The sequence below is a fragment of the Hypanus sabinus genome, chromosome 25, assembly GCF_030144855.1.
Source record: "Hypanus sabinus isolate sHypSab1 chromosome 25, sHypSab1.hap1, whole genome shotgun sequence".
In the NCBI taxonomy this organism is placed as follows: Eukaryota; Metazoa; Chordata; class Chondrichthyes; order Myliobatiformes; family Dasyatidae; genus Hypanus; species Hypanus sabinus.
This window is the reverse complement of record NC_082730.1, coordinates 16,754,293-16,780,424: the sequence shown is the minus strand read 5'-3', so window position 1 is coordinate 16,780,424 and position 26,132 is coordinate 16,754,293. Positions and strand designations below refer to the sequence as shown.

The following is a 26,132-nucleotide window of genomic DNA, read 5'->3' as shown; positions in this document are numbered from 1 at the left end:
AGCTTCCAAAGGGGATCGCGTATAGATCCTTGAGAGGATAACTGGATATGTGTTTGGGAATGGAGTCGACTGAATTGTTGCATGAAGATTTGGCCTAATCTAATGGGACTGAATATGGCTTTGTGATCTGCTTTGGCTAAAATGACCCATTGCAATTTGGGAGATTTTTCAGTTAATACACTTTGATTTTGCGACATGTTAATATTACATTATTGACATTACTCCAATGCCAACATAGGCTTTACCTTTCAAAAGTGTAACCCTGTGTACTCTCTCCTATCTCTGTCATCTTTGTTGCTCCTGAAAATCTAATTCTAAATCTGCTCCAATACAATACACTCAGTGACCACTTTATTATTAAATATCAAATCAGCCAATCATGCGACAACAATCCAATGCATTAAAGCATGCAGGAATGGTCAAGGGGTTCAGTTGTTCAGACCAAACATCAGAATGCAGAAGAAATGTGATCTAAATAACTTCATGGAATGGTTGTTGGTGCTAGACAGGGTGGTCTGAGTATTCAGAAACTGAGGATCTCCTGGGATTCACACACACAACACAGGAAGCTGTATAAAACATCTAGTGAACGACAGTTTTGTGGGTGAAAACGCCTTGTTAATGTGTGAGATCAAAGGAGAATGGCCAGCCTGGTTCAAACTAACAGGAAGGTAACAATAACTGAAATAACGCATGTGATGTGCAGAAGAACATTCAACGCTCAACATGTCGGACCTTGAAATAGATGGGCTATATTTTAAGGACCACACTGGGCTCCACTCCTTTGCCTAAGAGTATATCTTAAGTAGGTTGTTTTTGTTTTCTGCTCTCTTTCCCCATTGCAGAGGATTTTACAAAATCTGAACCCTCGATTTATTTGAGATCCCTGTTGTCCAATGAGTTTAATCATATGTCTGTAGAAAGTTTGAACTTTCATCATTGATATGACCAGTTTGATTCTTCGTGCATTTACAAGGGTTGAAGGGAGATTTAATCCTCCAGCTTGTTGTATAGCAGACCTGCAGAACTGCCAGTTTAAAGCAGAGCTCTGTAATAATAACCAGGCAAGGCAAAGGGTGGAGTTGGATAACCAAAAATATCTGTGCATGTTGGAAAGGGCAGAAGCTTAAGTCCAGTCCAGTGATGAATTGACTGATTTATAAAGAGGTCCTCACATGCATAGTCTGTTATTATGTTACATGTAAGCAATGCTCCATTGAGGATTGTGCTTGCAAGTTTGTATATTGTACTCGTGCTCCTTGGTGGGTGTTTTTATTAGCTTTGACAGTTGCTGCAAAGGGTTGTAGAAAGCTAGATCCATCATGGGCACAGTCCTCCCCACCACTGAGGGCATCCTCAAAAAGCAGTGCTCAAGAAGGTGACATCATTAAGGACCCTTTCCATCTAGGACTTGCCACTTCCCTATTGCCACCATCAGGGAAATGTCCAAAAGGCTGAAAACCCACATTCAACATTCTAGGGTGCACTTTGTCCTCTCCACTGGATTTCTGAATGGTCCAGGAACACTACCTTGTTGCACTTTATTGATTGGTTGTAACTTGTAGTAATTTTTATATCTTGCACTGTATTACAGCCACAAAACGCATTTCATGACATGTGCGGACATCTCATTTTGCTTCATCATATAACAAAAGAAATGCTGTTACTGTGAAAGAGGTTAGGGAAATTCTCTGGTTTAGTATTCAGTATTTCATTTTTCAACATATACCACCATATCACATTATCTGGTTGTAATCACATTGCTGCTTATTGCTTATGCAACCTTGTTTGTACGAAGTAGCTTCTTACAAGAATGACTTTGGAAATTACCCATTTGTAATGAGTTGTTTTGGGATGCTTTTTTAAAAAAACATACCATGGAAACCCTTTTGCAGACCCCTGCTATCTGGCTTGTTGACCATCCTGATCCTAATTATTGTCTGAATTCCATCATCTAAGGCCAGTCGATATGGAGTTCTTTCCTATGCCTCTGCACATTTCTTTTATATTTGTGCACTCCAGACTTAGAACTTGTTCAAGTTCCTTAACATCAGTGTGTACTTCTGTCAACTTTTGTTTAAAGCAGAGGTTCTCCACCTTTTTAATGCCATGTACCCCGACCATTAACTTAGGAGTCTGGATCCCGTGTTGGGAAACCCCTGGTTTAAAGTGCCTTGGAACAGTTTGCTTTTTTAAAATGTGCTATATAAATAACATTTGATGCATGCTGCATTGTTAAGATTCAAGTTATCAAATTCTAAGCTCTTGTCAAAACCAATCTCTCATTAATGTTTTTCTTGAGTCTTTTACCTTTTCCACCTATCACCTCCAGCTTCTTTATTGCCACCCCACCCACATACCTTCCTCCTCACCTGTTTCGCTCTGTCACCTGCCAGCTTGTACTCCTTCCACACCCCCTCTTCCATTCAGCCCCATTTCCAGCCCTGATGAAGGGAGCCTGAAATGTCAACTATTTATTTATCTTCATAGATGCCTCCCGACCTGAGATCCTGCAGCATTACATGTTTGTGGCTCTGGATTTTCGGCATCTGCAGAATCTCTTGTGTTTATGAAATTCTGTAGAGCTATTGTTTGTCCTCTTGGTGTGGAAACCAGAGATTTAGACAGTGTAGGTTCTGTAGTGTGGCAGCATATTTTGGTCCGATAATTTTCTGTAATATCCCGGTTGCTTATTTTCATCCTGACTATTTTAATCTGTTTTTGGGAAAGGTCAGCACATGGTTTGTTAAAGCAGCAAAAGCAAGCCATAGGATGTTAGATGATGTGGTCTTTTGCAAGAAACTTTTATCTTTCACTATTGCAAATATGCTTACATTGGTGATTTAATAAATTTCTATTCATGTTTGATTTCGAGCAAGTTAAATTGGTTGCATTCTAAAGAAATTTATTTGCACCCGCTCTGCCTGATGCTTCTCCACGTTAAGGTGGTGGTGATGATTCCTGCCAGGATGACATTCCATAAATGGTAGTTGTATACACCTATGTGTCCATTAGATCATGAAACCATAAAACTTCGCCCATCAAGTCTGCTCCACCCTTCCATAAAGCCTGATTTATTTTCCCTCTTGACTCCATTCTCCTGCCTTCTCCCTGTAACCTTTGACATCCTGATTCATCAAGAACCTATCAAACTCTACTTTAAATATGCCCGATGACAACATCTGCAGGAGGTGCTGCCTCAAGAAGGTGACATCTGTCTCTTTCCATTTGTATGTAAGTATAAACTGAATTCCATATTAGAGCTTTTCACCTTTTCAAGAAGTGCTTCTTTTGCCTAAGAAGCATCATTCTTTATGTCAGTTTGATCCTATTTAATTCTGCCTCTTGCTGTTACTACTGTTGTGATGACCCTTTCTAAGATTCACCACCTTTAACAGGCACAAGTTGAGATACTTAGTCATACTCTTGAGCAGTTGCTATAGTGTTCAGATGTGTTTTTGATTAATGCAGAATTGGAAAAATGATGAAATACAATGCTTTTTTGTAAACATAAGAATGCTCCATAAGTTGACGCTTCGTTTACTGTGAGCAAATTAATTTAGACATGTTTAAACCCTTTGTTGTCAGGCAGCCAGTGGAAATGTATTAAAACAGTACATGTGGGATAATTCTGGATCAATTTTTAATGAAAGCAGATTGCCACCTTGTATAGAATGGAGTGGAGTTGAACTTTCTGTTGGTGAAGCTGAATGTACCTATCAATAAAATGCAGTCTTTACACAATTTAGTACTTCAAAATCTGAGTTCTGGCCATCTAATGCAGTGGACTTAGGCTGCCTCTATGTTTGTAATTTTTTTGAGAAGGCATTTTTTAAAATCCTGGTTAATTTATTTGTAGGTTGGGTGAAGTTTATTGACTACGAGTACTCCAGCTATAATTACCAGGCTTTCGATATTGGAAATCACTTCAATGAATTTGCAGGTGAGTATTTTCTACCTGCAGCTTCTCTCTGTTGAACCAAGCCATTCAAGGTGATATCAATGCTTAAGGCACAAATTTGTGTACATCTAGAAAATAATTCCCCACCACCTCAAACCAACTTCTCCAACCTCAATCTTCTTGAACTGCGGTCCTTGAGGCATAGGTTTACAATGCCTTCAGGGAGGGAATTTCAGGATTTTGACCTGGTGCTAGTAAAGCAATGGCAGTTGTATCTCCCAGTTTAGGACTGTGTGCGTCTTGGAGGATAACCTTCCTGTTGGTGGTGTTCTCATGCTTCTGCTGCCCTTGTCCTTCTAGCTGGTAGACTTTGTGGTTTGGAAAATGCTGTCTGAATCTTAGTGAGTTGCAGCAGTGCATCCTATAGATAGTACAAACTGCTCCTTCTGTGAGTGAGTGTCGTGTCATAGTTTTTCAAAATGTTTTCTTTGCTCTGAAAGGAAATCCTTCCAGTCGTTGCAATATTAAGTTCTCATTATCTCATTATAGGACAGATGTGGAAGCTTTAGAAGTTGCAGAGGAAATTTATCAGGATGCTGCGTAGAATACAGCACATGTCTTGGGAGTAAAGGTTGGGTGAGCAAGTGCTCTTCATTTTGGAGTGGAGGAGGATGAGAAGTGACTTGATAGTTGTGTATAAGATGAGAAGCCTGGATAGAATGGATAGCCAGCACCTTTCTCCTGGGACAGGACTGGCTAAAATGAGGGGATAATTTTAAAGTGATTGGAGGAAAGTGTAGGGGGATGTCAGAGGTAGTTTTTTTTAAACAGTGGTGGTGCATAGAATGTGCTGTCTGTAGTGCTGGTGGTAGAGACAGATACATTGGGGACATTTAAAAGGCTAAAGGGCCTGTACTTTACTGTATACTATCTATCAAGATGATTCTGCTTAGATTCCTTTCTGATGACTTGAACACAAGTTTGGCTTTAATGCAAAGCCATTGGAGTGCTGTACTTCCACAGATCTAATCTTTTGGATGAGATGTTAAGTGAAGCCATATCTGCAAACTTGGGATATAAAGAATGCCATGGTATTAATATTTGTTTATTAGCAGTCAATTCAAAACGTGCTTACTTGGGGATATGCTTTGGAACCGTCAAAGTAGCACTCTTATAATTCAAGCATTCTTTATATTTTGTGGTCAAGGAGTACAGCTTTGGCCCCTGTTGTCATATTGTTTGAAGTCTGAACAGAAAACTGCTATTTTTAAACAGAATTTGCTTATCAATTACAGATGTTGATCATTATAAGCTGTGTATGTTTGAATTCTTTACTTGCAAGATCAATCGCCATTCACAATGGAGGAAATTTTGATATTTTGAAGTTAGTAAAGACAATAGAGCTTTAGTTGGGTATGTTTCACATACCTTCTGTTAGCTCATCTATATCTATTGTGTGAAAGGACAGAGGCCTCACTCGTTTGGCTTGAGTACGCATTGCCGCAGTCACCCCAGTTTGTCGTCTGGGGTAAGCAGCGGTGTCTTCAGCAGAATCACTTCAAATATCTTGCTGGGCTACTATGGCCCCAGGCAATCTTTCCTTTAACCTTTGCTTTTTTGTAGCTTCCACACTCCCTCCTCTTTGTCCTGTGGAAGACAACATAAATCTTAATTTCAATAGCATAGAGTCTCTGAAACTCTGACAGTTTTGTCAGGGGTGCTTGGCTGCTGTATCATGAGGGAGGCGGCTGCTCTGCAGGCTATCATTCCAGAGTAAGTTCCGGCAAGAGACTAAATGGAATATGACAACTAACAAGAATATGGCTCCCATTGCCCACTGTACAATAGAGTTGCCCCTGTTCTTGAGTGAAGTATGAAGTCAGCCAAATGTAACCCAAGCTGAGGATATTGTCTTGTGTAGCTCCTTCTCAATCGCCTTAACCTTATCATCTTCTACTCCGATGTGATATTCTTGGAGAAATCAGAGAGGGTCACCAGTGGTGCAGACATTGCATGCACTGTTACCCAAGCCTGGTCCCGTTCCATGCTAATTACATGCAACACCCTTGGCCACTGGTAACACAAATGCCACTCTTTCTGGCCAACAAAAAGTCCAGTTGCAGATCGATTTTTGAAGGGCCACGGTTCAGCTTGCCACTATTTTGGTGGTGATTACATTGCTGACTTGTATCATATTGTGCTAAGGCTGTATCAGTTAGCCAGTTGTTCCAACACTGAAACTATGTTGAAGTTCTTGTGAGTGAGTCTGGCTGGTGCCCAGAACAGGGTTGCTGTTATCCACAGTGCTTAATTTCCTTAATGCTCCTTCACTGGTGACCCTGCTCAGTGGGCTGTGTGGGCAAGTGGTACATATATGGTATTTTGTAGGGGAGTACGCCCCTCCATGGATTTTGTTCAGGCCGAGATCCCATTTTGGAAGGGGTGCCGCTGGCAGCCACTAATGGGCCTGCTGGCCACATACTGTTACCCAAATTTAATCCATCCCTTGCTGGTTACAGTAACATATGTCACCCCTATCCCCATGAAGTAGCTTTAGTGCAGTGGGGTTATGCCCTCCATTGTAGGTAGGTTGATACCTGCCCTCGAAACAATTGCATTGGCAAGAGTCATTTCTATGGGCAGTGCAGTTCCCTGTTCCCTAACAGATTTAGTTTCGTTATCAACGAATAAGCTCACTATGATTAAGGGGTATAGGCCGCATTAGCAATCCACCTTCCGAATGGGTGTGCTGTAGGTAGCCTATACAACAACTTGACTGGTTAGTAAACAATGCATATTCATAACAAAGGTGGAGAAAAATGTTAAGAGTAATAGTATTGTGGGACACTGCTGCATTTAGGCAGGAAGTGGATGGCCAGCTACCCAAAATGCACTTGGTTACATAGGTGGCAAGTGGCAAAGATCAAGAGTTCAGTCCACCATTCCTTATCATGGTTCTTCTGGCCACTTGTTTCCTGCTGGCTTCACTTGCAAGGTGTGTATCCACATTGGCTTTCCTTGGACCTTTAAAGCAGTGTATGTGGTCAGCAACGCTTTGAATGAATGTTCCCAGTGGGGCTCCAAGCAGTTCTTACATTGGTAGGCTCTCACCAGTAGTCGATCTTCAGGTTGGTAGATGTGGCACTCTGCCATTTTCATGACTTTTTGGGCTGCTGATACCTGGTGATTGAGACCTTTGCGTTCACATTAATGCCACACAATAATTTAACACGTTTTCACTCACAGTATGGATGTCCATCTCTTTTACTGAAAAGGGAGGAGTGACTGGCAAACACATGGACATCCCAATGCTACCTCATGCAGAGATAGTTCCTTTGCACGGTTTGGAGTGCAGTGCATTATCATAAGAGCCACTGGAAGTGCCTCTGACCACCTTAGTCCAGTTTCTTCACACAAATTAACTGGGCTGAGATCACATGCACCCTTATGACTCAAGCATTCTTTATTTTACTTGTGCACAAGGAGAACAGCATTGCCCCCGTAACCGCACTGCTCTGAAGCCTGAACAGAAAACTATTTATTTTTAAACAGAATCGGCTTATCAGTTATGGATCGTGATCATTGTAAATTGTATATGTTTGAATACCTTAATTGCAAGATCATTCGCCATTCACAGCAGTGTGTTAAAGTCAATTGAAAGTTTGAGCGTATAGCTGATAATTTGAAGTTAGTAAAGGCAATAGAGTCTTGGATGTTGGGTATGTTTCATATCCTTCTGTTAACTCGTCTGTCTTTGGCACCCCCTGTTCTGTAAAGGGATGCTATGTTTGAGGAAGACCTTTTTTGGAAAAGTTACAGTACAGAGGCCTCACTTGTTTGGCTTGACTACACTGTCACAGTCACCCAAGCCTATCTTAACTATAGTAGGCAGAGGTGTCTGACAGTCTTACTTGACTACAACTGCCCCAGGCTATCCTTGCTTTATCTTTTGCCTTACTGCAACTTCCTCAGAGAATTCTGAAAGAACAGCAATGATGCTAAATAAAATTCACGGTTTGTCAATAACCGTAGTGTTTCATATTGTAGAACTTGTGACTGGGTGTTCTGTGCTGCAGTTGTTTTGCATATCTAAAGCAAGCCTGGGAAAGAAGTGTGGCTGGTCATTTTGAGCATGGATTTATTGTATTTCTGGTATGTGAGTTGAGCAAATAATTATAATGCGCCTCTTTCTGTGCTAGGGGTGAATGAGGTAGACTACTCTTTGTACCCAGATGAGTCCTTGCAGATGCAGTGGCTGAGAACCTACTTGGAAGCGTGTAAACAATTTACCAAGAAGGGAGGCGAGGTAACTGACAATGAAGTGCATACCCTTTATGTACAAGTCAACAAATTCTCCTTGGTAAGTACATGGTGTGAACCCAAATCAGGAACGAATGAGTCTCAACAACACTGTTCATCGTATTCCCCCAATCTGCTTTATGCCATATCCTAATCTATCCTGTCCCATAGCATTATCTCATTGAGGAAGGAACTATGTCATTCTGCCTTAGTTTCTTCACAGACAGAAACTTAATCCTTTCTCTCGTTAAAACGTGCTGATTGTATTTTAATAAAACATACTATCCATTGACAGTAATTGTACCCTATTTATGATTACAAAGAATCTGAGTGCTTTATGTTCCAGTTCTCCTCTCTTTGAAGAGTAATTTCATCCATTACTTTGAAGCATAAACCTTTGTTTTAGTCAATAACAGTATAGCCAATGGTTAATGCAAGTTGAATATATTACAATTTATTTTGATGGTATTGATTGAAGGAGAGGTGTTGAACAGGGAATTCCAGAACTTGAGACTTAGGCAAGTGAAAGCACTCTGTTAGGTACACCTGCTTGTTAATGCAGATGTCTAATCAGCCAATCATGTGGCAGCAACTCAGTGCATAAAAGCAAGCAGACATGATCAAGAGGTAAGACTGTGAGCTTAGTGACTTTGTGGCATGATTGTTGGTGCCAGATGGGGTGGTTTGAGTATCTGAGAAATTGCTGATCTCCTGAGATTTTCATGCACAACATTCTCTAGATTTTACAAAAAACAAGTGGCATTTCTGTGGATAAAAATGCCTTGTTAGTGAGAGAATAGCTAAACTGGTTCAAGCTGATAGCATCACAACAGTAATTGAAATAACCATGTGTTACTACTGTGGTGTGGAGAAGAGCATCTCTGAATGCACAACAGGTTGGACCTTGAAATGGATGGGCTACAACCACAAAAGACCATGAACATACGCTCATTGACCTCTTTATTAGGTTCAATAAGTACCTAAGAAGAGTGGCAGCTGAATGTAGTGCAGCATTAAGATTTGGGGGTAGACAAGAGGTCAGAAATTATATAACACAAGATACTGGAGGTTTATAGAGCTTTAATGATAGAGCTGGGGGTGGGGGTTGAAAATAAGAGTTTTAAAATCAATATCTTGGTAAACTGTAAGCCGGTGTACACTGATGTGTGAGCTGAAACTGGTCCTAAAGTAAATTGTAAGAGATATCATTTTATGTCATAGAGATAAAACATATGGCAGTGGAAGAAATCCCTTTTCACAGGAGTATTTTCAGCCATTAATGTTTGAAACCAAATCATTTACACTTTGATATTTAGAACGAAGCATACAGTACTGATTTTTGTCTTGGATATGACATTCTTGTTCCTGATTCACTCCAGAATTATCCTGGCTCAGTTTAGAACAGTGCTGCACTGTGGGAGTTAAGATCATTTTCCTCCATCTAACCGAAGGCTATATTTCACCATCTGTGTGACCTTTCAAGTAAATGTAAACACCAATGGCACCAAATAAAGAGGAGCAGTGTTTCCTAGGAATTAATTATATGTTCTTAGCTCAAATATTTGAATGGTCATTTATCCCATTGCTCTTTGTAGGTCCATCCCATTGGGAAATTCGTTTCAAACAACACACAAATTGTGGAGCAGTTTGGCAGGTCAGGCAGCATCTATGGAAAAGAATACAGTTGATGATTTGGGCCGAAACCCTTCAGGACTTGAAGTCGTCCTGGAGTGTCTTGGCCTGGAACATCAACTGTTCACTCTTTCACAGATGCTGCTTGGCCTTCTGAGTTCCTCCAGCATTTTGTGTATGTTGCTTGGGATTTCCAGCATCAGCAGATTTTCTCTTGCTTAGGATATTGGTTTCTGCACTTTTATCACCAGTAATTATTCTTCAGAATCTTCCTTTTTAGGAAACATTCCTTTATTCATAGTACGTGAACTTTGGCAACACTAATATTTGTTTTCAAATTAATTGGAATGGTGGGCACTTAAGAATCAAACCCACTATTATAACTTTGAAAACGTCTATAGATGTGTGGTGGAGAGTATATTAACTAGCTGCATCACAGCCCAGAATGGAAAAACCAATGCCCTTAAACAGAAAATCCTACAAAATTAATGTATACAGCCCAGTGCATCATGGGTAAAGCTCTCCACTCCATTGAACACCTCTTCCTGGAGCTTTGTTGCAGGAAAGAAACAGCTATCATTAAGGACACTCCAGCACCCAGTCAGGCTCTCTTTTCGCTGCTGCCATCAGGAAGTAGATACAGGAGCTTCGGGGCTACCAAGCTCATGAACAGTTATTAACCCTCAGTTATCAGGCTTCTGAACCAGAGAGGATAACTTCATTTGCCCCATCACTGAACGGTTCCCACAACCTATGGACTAACTTTCAAGAACTCTTATCTCACGTTCTCTGTTTATTGACTTATTTATTTATTATTATTATTAATCTCCTCCTTTATGTATTTGTGCACTGGTTGTCCACCCTGTTGGTGTGGTCTTTTATTGATTTTTATTATGGTTATTGTATTTATTGAGTATGCTCACCAGAAAATAAATCTTGGGGTTGATCATGGTGACATATATGTACTTTGATAATAAATTTACTTTGAAATTTGAACATTAGTTCTAGAATTGCAAACAGGTAAAACGGGATAAGCATGCAAATAGACATTTGAGAATCCAGTGGGATTTTCTTTGTGATATCTTTTATTCCAGGTTATGCTTAATTTCAAGAAATTGAATGCCCTGGCTTCCATGTTTAGCATCAAACTTGCTTCATATCAAAGTATTATATTACACTAAGTAAAGCAGTGTCGACCAGTAGCCGATCCGGATGTCAAAAGTTTGGAGAGGGGAGTTCAATCATCCACTGCCAGGGGATAAAATGCAGCAGTGTATCATGGCAGCGAAAGAGCTTTAACCAGCGACTGATCAGCATCTGGGATTGATTAGTAAGAGCAAATTGAAGGAAGGCGGGGCAAGCACAGCAACCATTGTCTGTGTGGTGATCTTGAGGCTTTAGCTCTTCAAAGCTTTGACAAAAGGGAGGTTTCAGTCAGAGAAAGCAAAGGAAAGGCTCAAGTTGTTCCCCCTGCCTTCCATTCTCTTTATATCTGCTCAGCTAGGACAGTAGAGATGCTCCTGTTGCGGGAAGGCAGAAAGACCTCCCGTTTCCCTGACGATGACAACAACAACAACAACTGTGAGAAATGCATGCAGCTGCAGCTTTTATCAAGCTGAGTTCAGGAGGTGGAGTTGGATCTGGATGAACTCCAGATCATTTGAGAGGCTGAGGGGGGTGTAGAGAAGTAGTTACACCCAAGGTGCAGGTCACTGGAAACTGGGTGACAGTCGGGAATGGGAATGGGATTAAGGAGCCAGTGCAGAGTACCTCTGTGGCCAAACCCCTCAACGGGAAATCACTTTGGAATCTGGGTTGACCTAGCAGAAGAAAGCCACAATATTCATGTTATTGGCACTGACTCTGACTTGGGGGGAAGAGGCACGCTGTGGTGATAGAGAATTCATTAGGGGAATGGAAGGAGGTTCCATGGGCGAGAACGAGATTCCCAGATGGTATGTTGCATCCTGGCTGCTGGGTCCAGGATATATCCAATCGAGTCCTCCGCATTCTTGAGTGGGAGGCTGAACAGACAAAGGTAGGACGAGTGATGAGGTTCTGCAGGGGAGTTGGGTGCTCAGTTAAAGGGCAGGATGTGTGGGTTGTGATCACAGGATTGCTGCCTGGGCAACATGCTAGTGAGGCCAGAACTAGGAAGGTTATATAGCTTAATATGTGGCTAAGGAGTTGGTGTAGGAGGAGGGCATAAGATTTGTGGATCATTGGGCTCTTTTCCAGGGAGGGTGGGACCTGTACAGAAGGGACAGTTTGTACCGGAACTAGAGTGAGACTAATATCCTAGTGGGAAGGTTTGTTAATGCTGCGCAGTGTTGTTTATACTAGAGTTGCAGGGGGTGGGAGCCAGAGTGCCAGAACAGTTATAGAGGTTGGGGAGGCAGATGTTGGTAAGACCTCAGATAAAGTCAAGAATCAGAAGATTGAGCACGGTGTGACTAGTGTCCTGAGCTGCCTGTATTTCAATGCAAGTATGAAAGGTAGATAATAGTGCTGAAGATGAGATTGCCTGTTTGTAAGCAGCTATGTGTAGTGAGGAGAGACAACAGGATGAAGTGCACTGTAAAAGGCAGACAAACTCAAAGGGTGAATACAGGACTGAAGCTGTATCTGAATGTGTGCAGTATATGGAATGAGGTAGATGAACTTGCAGTACAGTTGCAGATTGGTATTACTGAATTATGGCTGAAAGATTATAGCGTGGAACTTGATGTCCACGGATACACATTGTATTGAAAGGATAGGCAGGAAGTCAGAGGGGGTGGTGTTTCTCTGCTGGAAAAAAATGAAATCAAATCATTAGAAAGGGAAGACATGGGCTGGGAAGGGATTGAATTAATGTGGATAGAGCAAAGGAACTGCAAGGGTAGAAAGACCCTTATGGGAGTCATCTACAAACCTCTAAACAGTAGTAAGGATATGGCCTACATATCACAATAGGAGATAGAAAATGCATGCCTAAAGGGCAATGCATTTGTCATGGGGGTCTTCAATATGCAGGTAGATTTGGGGGGGCAGGAAATCAGGTTGGTACTAGATACAAGAAGGAGAATTTCTAGAGTGTGTCCACAAGATGACTTTTTAGAGCAACTCGTGGTTGAGTGGACTAGAAAATCTGCTGTTCTGCTTGGGTGTTGTGTAATAAACCAGAATTGATTAAAGACCTTAAGGTAAAAGAACCCTTGGAGGTAAGTGATCATGATATGATTGAATTCGCCCTGAAATTTGAGAAGGAAAAGCTGAAGTCATATGTATCGTATTACAGTGGAGTCAAGGGAGTTAAAGAGGCATGCCAAAGGAGTTGGTCAGAATTCATTTGAAAAGAACACTAGCAAGGATGATGGCAGAGCAGCAATGGCTGGAATTTCTGGAAGCAACTTGGAGGTACAGGATGTACGCATCCCATCCCAAAGAGGATTAATTCTAAAGGCAAAATGATATTACCGAGGCACATGAGAAGTTGAAGCCAACATAAAAGCCAAAGAGGACATATAATAGAGCAAAGATTAATGGGAAGTTAGAGGACTGGGAAGCTTTTAAAAACCAATAGAAGGCAACAAATAAAGTCATTAAGAAGGTACAGGTGGAGCTTATCTTAGCTAGCCAATAATATTAGAGGATACCGAAAGTTTCTTCAGATACATCGTGTAAAAGAGGTGAGAGTGGATATTGGACCATTGGGAAACGATGCTGGAGAGGACATAATGGGGGACAAGGAAATAGTGGACAAACTGAATAAGTATTTTTCATCAGTCTTCACTGTGGAAGACACTAGCAATATGGTGGAAGTACCAGGTGTCAGGGGGATGAAGTATATGAAGTTACCATAACTAGAGAGAAGGTTCTTAGGAAACTGAAAGGTCTGAAGATGAAATTTGAAGGTAAGCTAGCTAATAATATCAAAGAGGATACCAAAAATTTATTCAGATATATAAAGATTGAAAGAGAGGTGAGAGTGGATGTTGGACTGCTGGAAGATGATTCTGGAGAGGTAGAAATTTGAGTGTCAGGAGGCAGACATGAGTGCAGCTGCTATTACTAAGGAGAATTTGCTTGGGAAACTGAAAGATCTGAAGATAGGTAAGTCACCTGGACCAGATGGTGTACACACCAGAGTTCTGAAAGAAGTGGCTGAAGAGATTGTGGAGATATTAGTAATGATCTTTCAAGAATCACTAGATTATGGAATGGTTCTGAAAGACTGGAAAATTGCAAATGTCCCTCTCCTCTTGAAGAAAGGGGAGAGCAGCAGAAAGGTAACAGTTATAGGTTGATCTTAATGGTTGGGAGGATGTTAGAGTCAATTATTAAGGATGAGATCTCAGTGACTTGGAGGCACGTGATTAAACAAGGCCGTAGTCAGCATTGTTTCCTCAAGAGAGACTCTTGCCTGATATATCTGTTGGAAATCTTTGAAGAAGCAACAAGCAAGATAGACAAAGGAAAATCAGTTGATGTGTACTTGGATTTTCAGAAGGCCTTTGACAAGTTAAAAGCCCATGGCTCCACAGGGTTCTGTATTGGTACTGATTACTTTTATGTTATATATCGTTGATTTGGATGATGGATAGGTGGATTTGTTGAGAAGTTTGCAGATGATATGAAGATAGGTGGAGGGGTATGTAGTTTTGAGGAAGTAGAGGGGCTATAGAAGGACTTGGACAGATCAGGAGAATGGATAAAGAAATGGCAGATGGAATACAGTGTTGTAAAGTGTATGATCATATACTATGATCAAAGATGGAAGGGTTGACTATTTTCTAAATGGAGAGAAATAGAAAAAACTAAGGTGAGTCCTGTACAGGATTCCCTAAAAGTTAATTTACAGGTTGAGTCTGTGGTAAGGAAGGGAAATGCGAAGTTAGCATTCATTTCAAGAGGACTGGAATTTAAAAATAAGAATGTACTGTTGAAACTTTATGAAGCACCGGTGAGGCTTCAGTTGGAGGATTGTGACCAGGTTTGGGCTGCTTATCATAGAAAAGATGTGCTGAAACTGGAGAGGGTTCAAAGGAGATTCATGAAAATGATTCCAGGATTGAATGGCATGTCATATGAAGAGTGATGACTCTAGGCCTGTATTCACTAAGAATAAGGGGTGAACTCATTGAAACCTATTGAATGTTGAAATGCCTTAGTAGAGTGGATGTGGAGAGGATGTTTCCTATGGTGGGAGAAATGAAGACCAGAAGACACAGCCTCAGAATAGAGGGTCAACCTTTTAGAATGGAGATGAGGAATTTCTTTAGCCAGAATGTGAATCTGTGGAATTCTTTGCCACAGGCAGTTGTGGAGGCTAAGTCTTTACATATATTTAAGGCAGAGGTTGATAGATTTTTGATTGGTCAGGGCGTGAAGGGATATGGGGAGAGAAGGCAGAAGATTGTGTTACGAACCCTGTAACTGGGTCACTTACCAGCAAAGATAGAGAGGTCTGTTGAAGTCTGATGGTACCATTTTTAACAGTATTTATTAGTAAAAATACACAAAAATAATATCAATGCAACCATACAGATAATATACTTTGTCAATACTAAATCTAAAAGTGCGGGTATAATAATAATAAGAAATAAGCTCTATCGTTGTCTAGGGGATAATGTATTGTCCGATGGAAATATAAAAGTCACTCAGTTCATGCAGGCTGCAGCCTTTGGGGACCGCTGGGTTTGCAATGGTTGGGGGGAGAGAGAGAGAGATTTTTAGAAACTTGCTGATTTCTTTTATGATTTTGATCCGTCAGAGTCTTGTTGGTGTGGCTGTTCACTTGTGGCCTCTCCTTTAGCTAACCAGTTCTTCCGTGGCGAGCTCGCCAATCACAGGCAAGAGAAGGACGCACACGAGCCACCCACCGGCTGTCGCTATTATATGCTGTCACAGGATTCCTAGCGTTTCTCCTGGTGCGACTGAAGGGGTTGTTCCCCAGACCCTCTTTTGTCCTTACTCACGGGGGTCTCAGATTGGGATGATGCAATCCCTCAATCAGCCCACTCTGGTCGTCCCGAGGGCTTCAATGAATAGTACAGTACTCAATACACAATTCCGTCTCCAAGAGACAATGGCCGTTATCAGTGGCTTTGTTTCGCTGAGGCCAGGACACATTCCAAACCTTGTGGATTCTCTCTCATTTCTTGGGTCCCAGACCCGAATTAATAGCGATCTTGCAATTCTCAAAAAGGAGGGGGCGACTTTGTGCCCTTCGGCCCCTCAGAGTTGTGGCACATTTGTAACAATTGGAGCTGAGCTGAAAATTGGATCAGCCATGATGAAATGGCGGAGCAGATTCTATGGCCTAAGAATCCTATGCCTTGTTGTGGAAACCAATTGAATAGAAGCAGTGGGGAGGGGGGAACAAGAACCTGGAGGAACTTGCAGGTTGAACAGCATCTATGGAGTCGACATTTGGTGTTGAGACTCAGCATCAGGAAGCAGAGTGTAGAGAAAAGGAAATTCAGTTTCAAGAGGTACTGCAGATGCTGGAAGTCTAGAGCAATACAGACAATACCTGCTGGAGGAGCTCAGCAGGTCAGGCAGCGTTTATGAATGGGAATAAACAATTAACATTTCAGGCTGAGACCAGGGCTGCAAAGGAAAGAAGTCAGAATGTCAGTTCTCTCTCTGCCTCCACAGATGCTGCCTGGCCCACTGAGTTCCTTCAACAGGTGGTTGTTTGATTTTGCTCCAGATTCCAGCATCTGCCGTCTCTGGTGTATTTGAATGGGAGAAATATTTCTTAGCCAAAGTTGAAAATTACCGAGCTTGTTGCAGCCAGTGGCGTTTGTTATCTGAGTCGAAAGGTTTTGACGTCTTGCCCCACTTGGAGACTTAGATCTAGGTGGACTTTTCTGTTCATTACAGAAGGGGTGCAGCTTCATTGCAAGTGCCAATACATTCAGTCCAGGTTACTTCCTTTGGGATGTTCCAAATGGCATAACCTCTCAAAAATAGAGATTTGCCTTTTTGTACTTTGAGGGATTTTGTTATTGCTTGCTGGTAAGTGTCAGTAGGTAATTTCCTTTAAGATCTAAGGAGATGCAACGGTACATTATTTAAAAATGTTTACTGATAGTATTGAGAAAAGCAACATTCTGATACCACATCATATGCAGTTGAAGGTTCGTACAAAATTCTTTCCAGTTTTTCTGCAGCAGTCTACAGTATATGGATTAGTCTTTTGTTGCAGGGAGTGGGGTGAGAAATGCCATAAGGGATTACACAGCATTGTTGTCAGACAAAGTGAACAGCAAGTCAGGAATTTGAGCGGAGAGGCACCTCATAAAAACCTTTGTACTCAGTGCAGTTTAAGAGAGCATGTGGGATTTGGGAGGGATTCTGTGCTTGGAGGCTGGATGCTGAAACTCTGGCACCAAGGATGAGGCAAAGCGAAAGCAAGTTGATGGGATTCATGGGGGCTGCCGCAGATCAGGCTCGGAGAGAGTGGTAATAGTGCAAGTTGTGGGGAGGCACCATTTTTTATTGAATCTCATTTAATACTATGTATATTATGAATCTAATGCAGCCCACAAATCAAAACACAAAATGCTAGAAAACTCAGCAGGTCAAGCAACATCGATGAAAAGAAATAAAAAGTCGATGCTTTGCTGGGCCGACATATTGTCTGTTTAATCCCCTCCATTGATATTGCCCGACCTGCTGTGTTCCTTTAGCATTGTGTGTGTTTGTTTTTTTGCTCTGAATTTCTAGAAAGAGTTTGAATAAAGGGTTGTGGTTGGCACCCAATGACTAGTGGTGTTCCACAAGGATCTGTATTGGGATTGTTTTTTCCCACGTTATACACCAATGATTTTCATGATGGAATTGATGGCTTTGTTGCCAGCTTTGTAGACCATACAGAGATGGGTGGAGTGGCAGGTCATGTTGAGGAAAAACAGGGAGTCTGTGGAAGGTCTTAGACAGATTGGCTGAATGGGCACAGAAGTGACAGATGGAATATAGCTTAAGGAAGTGTATGGTCATGCACTTCAGAAGAGCAATAAAGATCTACACTATTTTATAAACAGAAAGTTCAAAAATCAGAGGTGCAAAGGGACTTGGAACTCCTTGTGCAGGATTCCGTAAAGGCTAACTTGCTAGTTGAGTTGGTTGGAAGGAATGTTTGCATTTATTTCAAGAGGACTAGAATGTAAGAGCAAGGGTGTGGTGCTGAGGCTTCATAAGACGTTAGTCAAATCACATTTGGGAGTATGGTGATCAGTTTTGGGCTCCTCATCTAAGAAAAGATGTGCTGGCATTCGGGAGGGTCCAGAGGAATTCACGAGACTGATTCTGGGAATGAAAGTTCAAAATAATATGAGAGGGCGAAGTTTTAAGGTGCTTAGAAGTAAGTACAAAGGAGATGTCAGGGGTAAGTTTTTTATGCAGAGAATGGTGACTGCATGGAATGGGCTGCTGTTGACGGTGGTGGAAGCGGATACAATAGGGTCTTTTAAAAGACTCTTGGATAGGTACATGGAGCTTGGAAAATTGGAGGGCTATGGGTAACATTAAGTAATTTCTAAAGTAAGTACATGTTCGGCACAGCATTGTGGGCCAAAGGGCCTGTATTGTGCTGTAAGTTTTCCGTGTTTGTATGTATATTATCAAAGTGCATATGTCACCATATACAACTCTGAAATTTATTTTCTTGCGGGCATACTCAGTAAGTCCATTAACATAAGAGAATCAATAATAGGCTGCACCAACAGGATGGATAACCAGTGCACAAAAGATAATGAACTGTGCAAGTACCAAAAGAAGTGCCCCTTCGTGGGCATTGCTGTTTCCTTATGAGGAGTGTTTGACATCTCTGAGCCTCTACTCACCGGAGTTTAGAAGAATGAGGGGGATATCACAAACTTTTCAAATATTGAAAGATGTGGATAGAGTGGATGTAGAGAGGATTCTTCCCACGGTGTGAGGGTCTAGGACTAGAAGGACATCCATTTAGAACGGAGATAAGGAATGATTTCTTTAGCCCAGAGGGTGGTGAATCTGGAATCCATTGCCATGGACTGCTTTGGAGGCCAAGTCATTGAGTATATTTAAAATGGAGGGTGATAGGTTCTTGGTTAGTCAGGGTGTCAAAGGTTCTGTGAAGAAGACAGGAGAATGAGGTTGGGAGGGATAATGAATCTGCCATGATGGAATAGCAGAGCATACTCGATGGGCCAAGTGGCCTAATTCTGTTCCTGTGTCTTGCCGTAATCTCGAGTTTGTACCCGCAAATCATTTTTTAAAAAAGATTCAGTGTAGCATTTAAAATGGAATGAAAAATGAAGCCACAGTGCAGGACTTGTACTTGAAACTACCTTGGACATGCTGTTCCAGTAACAGGTTGCTAGTAACTTTTGTGCTTTGTTCCACAGTTCTCATTCTTAGTGTTTGGGGAAGACAATTGTATCACTAGGCATTGTGATGTATTCCCTTCAGCAACTTGTTAATCAGAAGCCTGGCACTAAAGAAAGCAGATTAGCAAATCTAGCAGTGGACCTTGTCAAACCAGTCCTGTTCCACAAAGCTTTAACAGTTTGTTTGTTGCAGAAGTTTAGATTGTAGTCTGTTCGGTTGCCCCCCCCCCACCCAAGATGGTGACTGAGTTTTTCTCTTTTTAATTTTGTGTTCCAGTTGTGTGTCTGAAACTTGGTCAAAAGGACTTTTTGTAATTGTTTTTCCTGCTGCAACCCCCACCACACTTGCAATTGCTGAAAAAACAATTATGAGTTATACTCTAGATCTAGTTTGCTGTTAATTCTGCCTAACAGATGGAATTGCCACGAAAAGCAGCGATGGATGAGGGAGTGAGGCTGATGGGATTTGGGGGAGGGGGGCAGATTTAAAACAAAACTGTTGACTATTAGGAGTTAGCGATTTAACATCTCCCATTATAGTTAAGGAGGAAGAGACTAAAGGATTACCTGGCTAGAGTAAGAAATTTCTCTATTACATTTGACGCAAAGTTTAGATCATTGGCAGTGATATTGTGGCAAATGCTGTCAATAAACTGGAGTTTGTTCTATTTTTTAAAAAAAGTGAACTTTAAATCATGAGTTGGAAGGTGTTGAAATGTTGTGGCCTTTGGTGTCATTTCACCTCTCTGGAAATAAAAGAGGACTGATAAGAAGTGCCTACTGAAACTAGAAGTTTAGTAGCTTGTGAAATGACCGTGTCTAATGAATGCATCATTGATGGAATAGCATGCTCCTTAGGTCACGTACAAGTCTGAGATGTTGAGAATCAGTAGTGTATCCTTAAGGCTGTTCTGTCTGCCGTCTAACAAAAACATCTGTAAATCCATTGACCTTGTACTTTGAACATTTCCAGCTCCCTTGTCAAAAATAAACCTCAAATTGCGAACAGCTCAACTGCTGAGCATTTATAACCTTCTCAACACCAAATGACATTGCATCTGGATAAATGACTTGCTTTCTGACACTGCCCTCTAGTTCTAAACTCTGGACATTTGAAGAAAAAAAACTTCTTGTCAGTCTATCCCAATTGTTTTGTGCTTTTCTTTTTTAATCACAGAGCTACTAATTTTAAACTCTAGTGAGTGCAGACCCACAGTCTTCTGGCTGATCTCAGAAATCTGAGTTTTCACTGTGCCGCTTTTAGATACCCTTTGATACAGGGACCAAATCTGCAAGCAAAACTCACAATTTTTTCACCAACCCTGTACAGTCAAACAAAGGTTTCCTGGCTGTCTTATTCTAGCCCCTTGGATTAAAAGTCAACACACCATTTCTTTTCCAAAGTGATTGCATCTTAATAAGTTGTGTAATTAAACTATTAATTTTTAAAGTCACTCATTCCTTTGATAAATTATCACCCTCCAGTCTTCCTTGGGTTGATCAGTTTATCTCAAGTCAGTTGGTATGCTCCAAAACCAGTGATATTAGCAACAATATGGAAATCTTAACAGGAGCTTGTTTAATAGCCTCCTGACATTCTTGGTGCCAGTATCTCAGGTTGCTTCTGTAAATTTGATTAAGGGTTGTGAGTGGTAGAGAATCCAGTTGGTATACCTGTGACAACCCAGTATACAAACAAATACCATATACCCCAGCACACATCAAGAGCAATGTTGAACCTTTCTGAACCAACCTATTCTCTGTGCTACCCAGACCCCTCTAAAAGAAGCACAGGACTGTGCTAATAATTTAAAGATTCTCAATTGAACATTAATTTAAAGTAGTGCTTTTGCTTTCAGGCATCTCATTTCTTCTGGGGGTTCTGGGCATTGATTCAAGCAAAGTATTCCACAATAGACTTCGATTTCTTAGGGTAAGTACCTAGGGGCTAACACCATTTGAAAATTTGCTGGAAGTTCCCATCATGAACCGATATTCCCTACCCAGTTTATTAAATTTCATTCTGCACATTTTCAATTTCTGAGCAAAAAATAAACATTCTGATCATCTAAGTACAGATAGTATTGCTTCCCAGCCCTAATTACACAAATATTCAGGCCATAAGTAACATTACATAATCACTGGTCCCATTCTCTAGAAGAAAATCCTGGATTCTTTCATTAACATCTTTTTTCATAAACCACCACTTGATCCTTTCAAACAAAATAGAATGCCTTCACTTCTACCCTTGAATGATGATAAAGCTACAACTACTGATGTTCCTGCCTACCTCAGTAACATGTTCCCTTTTTGTTTTGCAGGTACAGTGTCCTGAGGTTTAACCAGTACTTCAAGATGAAGCCTTGTGTCACTGCTCTTCAGACTCCGGTGTGAAATGGTGTTCCATTGCCATGGTGCACAATCACCCCTTGGTGGTCCTATCATTATACAACCTCACTTCCTCTTCAATTTATTGAGCCTAATCCCTGCAGTTTGAGATTGCAAGCTAGACCCCACCCCCAGGTTCTTGACCTGTGCTCATTATGGGCATGGCCCTGGAGAATCAGCCAGGTGGTCTGTGCCCAGAGTCTTGGCTTCTCTTAGTTTGAGCCTGGGGTCTAAGACGAACGCAGTCCTTCTGAGCCCTAGTCCCCTTTTTTTTTTCTCCATTGCTTCCCTGTCATGGCCCCCATAAAATTCCAGAGTTTAATCACATTCCAGATCTTGTTTGCTCTCAATGGGGACCAAATTGAGTAATCTGAAAATGTGGCAGTGGGTGGGAGGGGGGTTATGGTGCACAGTGTGGAGGGGTGGTGGTGTTTTTGATCATTGACTATTTCGAGGAACATTGGTTATTGAGCCTTTGCCACCCTCATCACAGGGAGGTTTAGACTGACAGCAACATCAGCAGCTCAAAGGCTGGCAGGAATCTCTGAAGCTGCTTCAGAAATAACAACATCCCACCCCTGCCACCAAGCATGAGGGGTCAATAAATCTGTTGTAGTTTTATTAATAAGGTGTGTGAGAACAAGCGGGCGTGAGATTTGAAACTCGGGCAGTGCGTGCACTGTCCCATCCAGCTCCCTGACACTGGGTGGGGTTGACTGAAAGTGAAGAGGGTCGGTGGCGCATGTGACCCATAGATGCAGAGCATGCACACAGAGATGGCTAGCTGCTGGAGGGCGGGTGGGGGGGAGGCAGACGTTTGGCTAAAACTGTGTATATACTTGAACTGCTACGTAATGATAATGTGTCCTGAGATGACAACTCTTCAGATGGTTTTGGTTTCTAGCAGAGATGGAGACTGGAGGGGCAAAAGGCTGAAAGGTTATTGAGCTGAAACTTCCTTTCCCTCACTCAACTACACTGCACACAAGAGGTGATACATAGTGGTCAATTAACTTACCACCCACAAGTAGTCACAGAAAGGGTATGTAAATCCCTCTGAGGTCAGGAATGACCCTGGGAGGAAACCCATGTAGTCATAGTAAGCTCAGTGCAGTTGCCACCGGAGGTCAGGAGCAAACCTGAGTGCCTAGTGTTTAGCCAGCTCCTCTCTGACACACTAAAGCAGTTGCTGCCTAACCAGCTGAGTCCATTCAGGATCTTCTCTTATTTCAGTGGTGACAGGTTGAGAGGTGTCCTTTGCAGTACACACTGCTTCTGCTCTAAAGCTTGTACCGTCTGACAGCTCACTCTCTCATCAACAAAACACCAGTGGGAAATGTGTGTTGTAATGCATACAAAACGCTGGAGGAACTCAGCAGGTCAGGCAGTATCTAGGGAGAGGAGTAACCAGTCAGTGTTATGAGCAGACACTCTTCGGTCCTGATTGATTCCTCTCCATAGATGCTGCTTCATCTTTTGAGTTCCTTTAGCATCTTGTGTGTGTGTGTGTGTGTGTGTGTGTGTGTGTGTTACTTGGGATCTGCAGAATCTTCCAGTTACGATGTTAGTTACCTCACAATGTGCATTTCAGAATCAGATTTATTATTGCTGTCTTACATGCCATTTAAAAAAAAATTGTTTTGCAGTGCAAAAACATAGATATTTCTGATCAATCTGCGACTTCCCTTCAGTGTTACAGAGCGTTTGTATTTTAGCCAGCTGTAGGCCTTAGCTGAACTATCCTGCTACTCTGAGTAGATGGGAAGCTTGTATTACTGTTATTTGGACGAATGACCCCCCACTGAAGTTATTGAATAGTTGTGGTGGGGGAGGGGAGTATTTTCTCAATTCTTCAGGATGATTGTAACCTTGGCTTGGCTACAATAGAGGTGTGGCATTTGAGTGGTACATTAGAAGTTTTCCCAAGCCATCATCCATTTTGAGCTGGTGTGATGTGATGCTGTCAGACAAAGTCTACATGCTGCACTTGCATGCATTTGTGTTGCCCAGTGTGACCACCTGCTTAACACCAGAATTCCAGTGACTTTACCATTTCATACTGTCATGAATGTCTACAGACCCATCTGTCAACTCACACTTCACACCGCCTTCATCAACAAAATCAGCTTCATCGAACTATTTGGAGAGGGTCTTGGGTGACAGTTTTATACATTGGATAGCCCATGTAATAGAAGCAATTTGTATTGGCATTAGTCAGCCCTGCTGTGACAATATAGCTTCATATCACAATCCTCTCTGTTCTATTTGTAAATGATAGACAAATATGGTCCCTTTTTAATATTAAAAAAAAATTTTGTTTGTGAAGTTAGGCAGGAGTGAGGGAGCACTGAACTGGCCATTATCATTTAAAGGCAGCCTGACTGAACAGAACAAATTAGGGAAACGAACCCACTCTGTCTGGCCCTTGTTTTCCTTGATTAGCTCCTGCCCCTTTCCAAGCACAACAGAATGACAAAGGAGATCGTAAAGAGAAGCAGGAACATAAATGGGTCTGTCTACACTTGAGGTAATTGTGGTTAATATCACCTTCCTACCTCTTGCCGTCACCTCCCACCCCAGCCCTGAACTACTGTTTCTGATACCCATCAGCCACCTCCATTACTTTCAGCTCATCTCTCAATACGTGTCCAGTTCCTAACCCAGAAGCTGAGTGTAAAGATGTCTTTCAAACTGATTACTGGAATGCAGGTCTGCTGTACATTTTGTAATTACAATGCTGCAATTTTTGTTGTTGTAATGCCTGTTTATAAACTAGTGAACAATATTTATCAGTGTGTATACTTTGTCCAGTTTTAGACTGAGCGGAAGTTTTGTTTTTCTTTTAGTGTCTGATTAATGAAGGGTGAACTTAACCTGTGAAGCACTGAATCCAAGATTCTCTTCTAAAAAAAAATAGAGATTTAATTTAATATGTGATTCCAGCTACTGGTTGGTGGACTGGTGGTTCCTTTATTCAGGAGGGTCGCCTTTTCTTGTATCAAGCAGATTCCAGAGTGGGGAAGATGTGGGTCAGTAACAGAGAGAACAAGAAATCTGTATTCTGTTTTGCCTAGCTGTTCATAAACTTATGATGGTGAAGGATCTGATGACTAAAAGAGAGCACCGAAACTTTCAGATCTCAAACCTGAGGAACTTTAGCCACAGTGGACTGGCTTGTGAATTCTAATCATGCTGTGATCAGTTTTACTAAACTATGCGCACAAGTAATATGTTGATCGGATTTTGTTAGACTAAATCCTTGCTATTGGATGATCATAACTATTTATGTGGCCACATGATGCTGGGGGGGTGTGGGGGGGAGCTGTCTGCTGCCTCGAGTGCGAGATGACCCTGGATAAAAGTGGCGGCAGAAAAGATCTAAGACCTGATGAATTTGTCTACCTCCTGTGGAATTCAAACGTTTTGAGGTTACTGCTAATAACCGTGTAAATAAAATAATCAGTGAAAGATTTTCTGTGTACTTTGCATGTTGTTTTTATTAACTTTAATGTGGTGTGCCTCATGCACACAAAGGTTTGCAGACAGCAGACCAGAGGGAAGTGTTTCAGAGTATTCCATACTATTGAAGTGGAGACTATTTCCAACGCTGACGAATGCAGTGCCTCATGATGTACCATGCACAGAACATTTCAGGGAGTGTCATCAGTGATTTCAACAGAGATGTTGAGGTCAGAGTTTCTATTGGTAGATTTCATGTAGTTGGATAAAATTGTTGATGCAGAATCTCAATCCAAAATGGCAGACATATCTTTCACGTGATCTGCTGAGTTTTCCCTGTCTTTTGCTTCAGATTCCAGCAGCCCCAGTCTCTTGTATCTCTGGACAAAATTTCTGCTTCAATTCCTTGAAGGGCCAGAGATGCACATGACTGTTTCAGATGTGAGAATTGGTGGCTTTTACACATCTACCAAGTGCATCTGCATTGAAAGTGAGAGTAGTGTTGGGTTATGCAACAAAATTGGTCAGGGTGTTAGTTGGCTGGAGCGGTGGCAGATGTAACTGTGATGAATGAGGCAAGGCATTTTGGGAGATCTAGTAAGGTTAGGATGTGCACAGTGAATGGTAAGACCCTGTGGTGAGTACAGGAGGATGTACAGACTTAAAAGTCCTTAATGTTCCTTGAACTGGCAGTGCATGTAAATCAGTGGGATATGAGCCTTCATTGACTGGTGTAGAGTATAAGAGGTTTTGGTACAACCTTAAAATTTGGGTCACAAAGGATGTGATTGCACTGGAATGAACAAAGGAGATTTAATAGGACATTGTCTGGGATGGAGCATTTCATCTTTGGAAAGACTGGATAGGTTGTGTGTGTGTTCCCTTAGAGCTAAGGGGCACACTTGATAGCTGTCTTTTTTTGAAAAACAACCCTGGATGTTACAGGTTTAGGGAACATGAGGAAAATATTTCACCAGGTGGTAGCTGCAAACTGGAACACATTTTATGAAAAGATGATTGCAGAGATTACTCTAACATTTTAAAAAGTACCTGGAGCAATATATGGCACACCAATGCAGTGGCCAAATACTGAT

At 41.6% G+C, this 26,132-nt stretch overlaps 1 protein-coding gene across 3 annotated transcripts in view; it reads left to right on the top strand.

The window, feature by feature from the left end:
• The window catches only part of etnk2 (ethanolamine kinase 2), a 76,821-nt gene extending 51,771 nt beyond the window's left edge, over positions 1–25,050 (top strand). Inside the window, exons 5-8 of one of the 3 annotated variants that reach the window (XM_059950171.1) lie at positions 3,860–3,943; positions 8,101–8,261; positions 21,036–21,124; positions 21,513–25,050. In XM_059950171.1, the coding sequence (XP_059806154.1) occupies positions 3,860–3,943; positions 8,101–8,261; positions 21,036–21,124; positions 21,513–21,585 (407 nt within the window). In that variant the 3' untranslated portion in view covers positions 21,586–25,050. The remainder of the gene's footprint in view (positions 1–3,859; positions 3,944–8,100; positions 8,262–21,035; positions 21,125–21,512) is intronic. The other 2 variants (XM_059950172.1, XM_059950173.1) reach the window with 2 other exon arrangements.
• Positions 25,051–26,132: the final 1,082 nt, after the last annotated feature.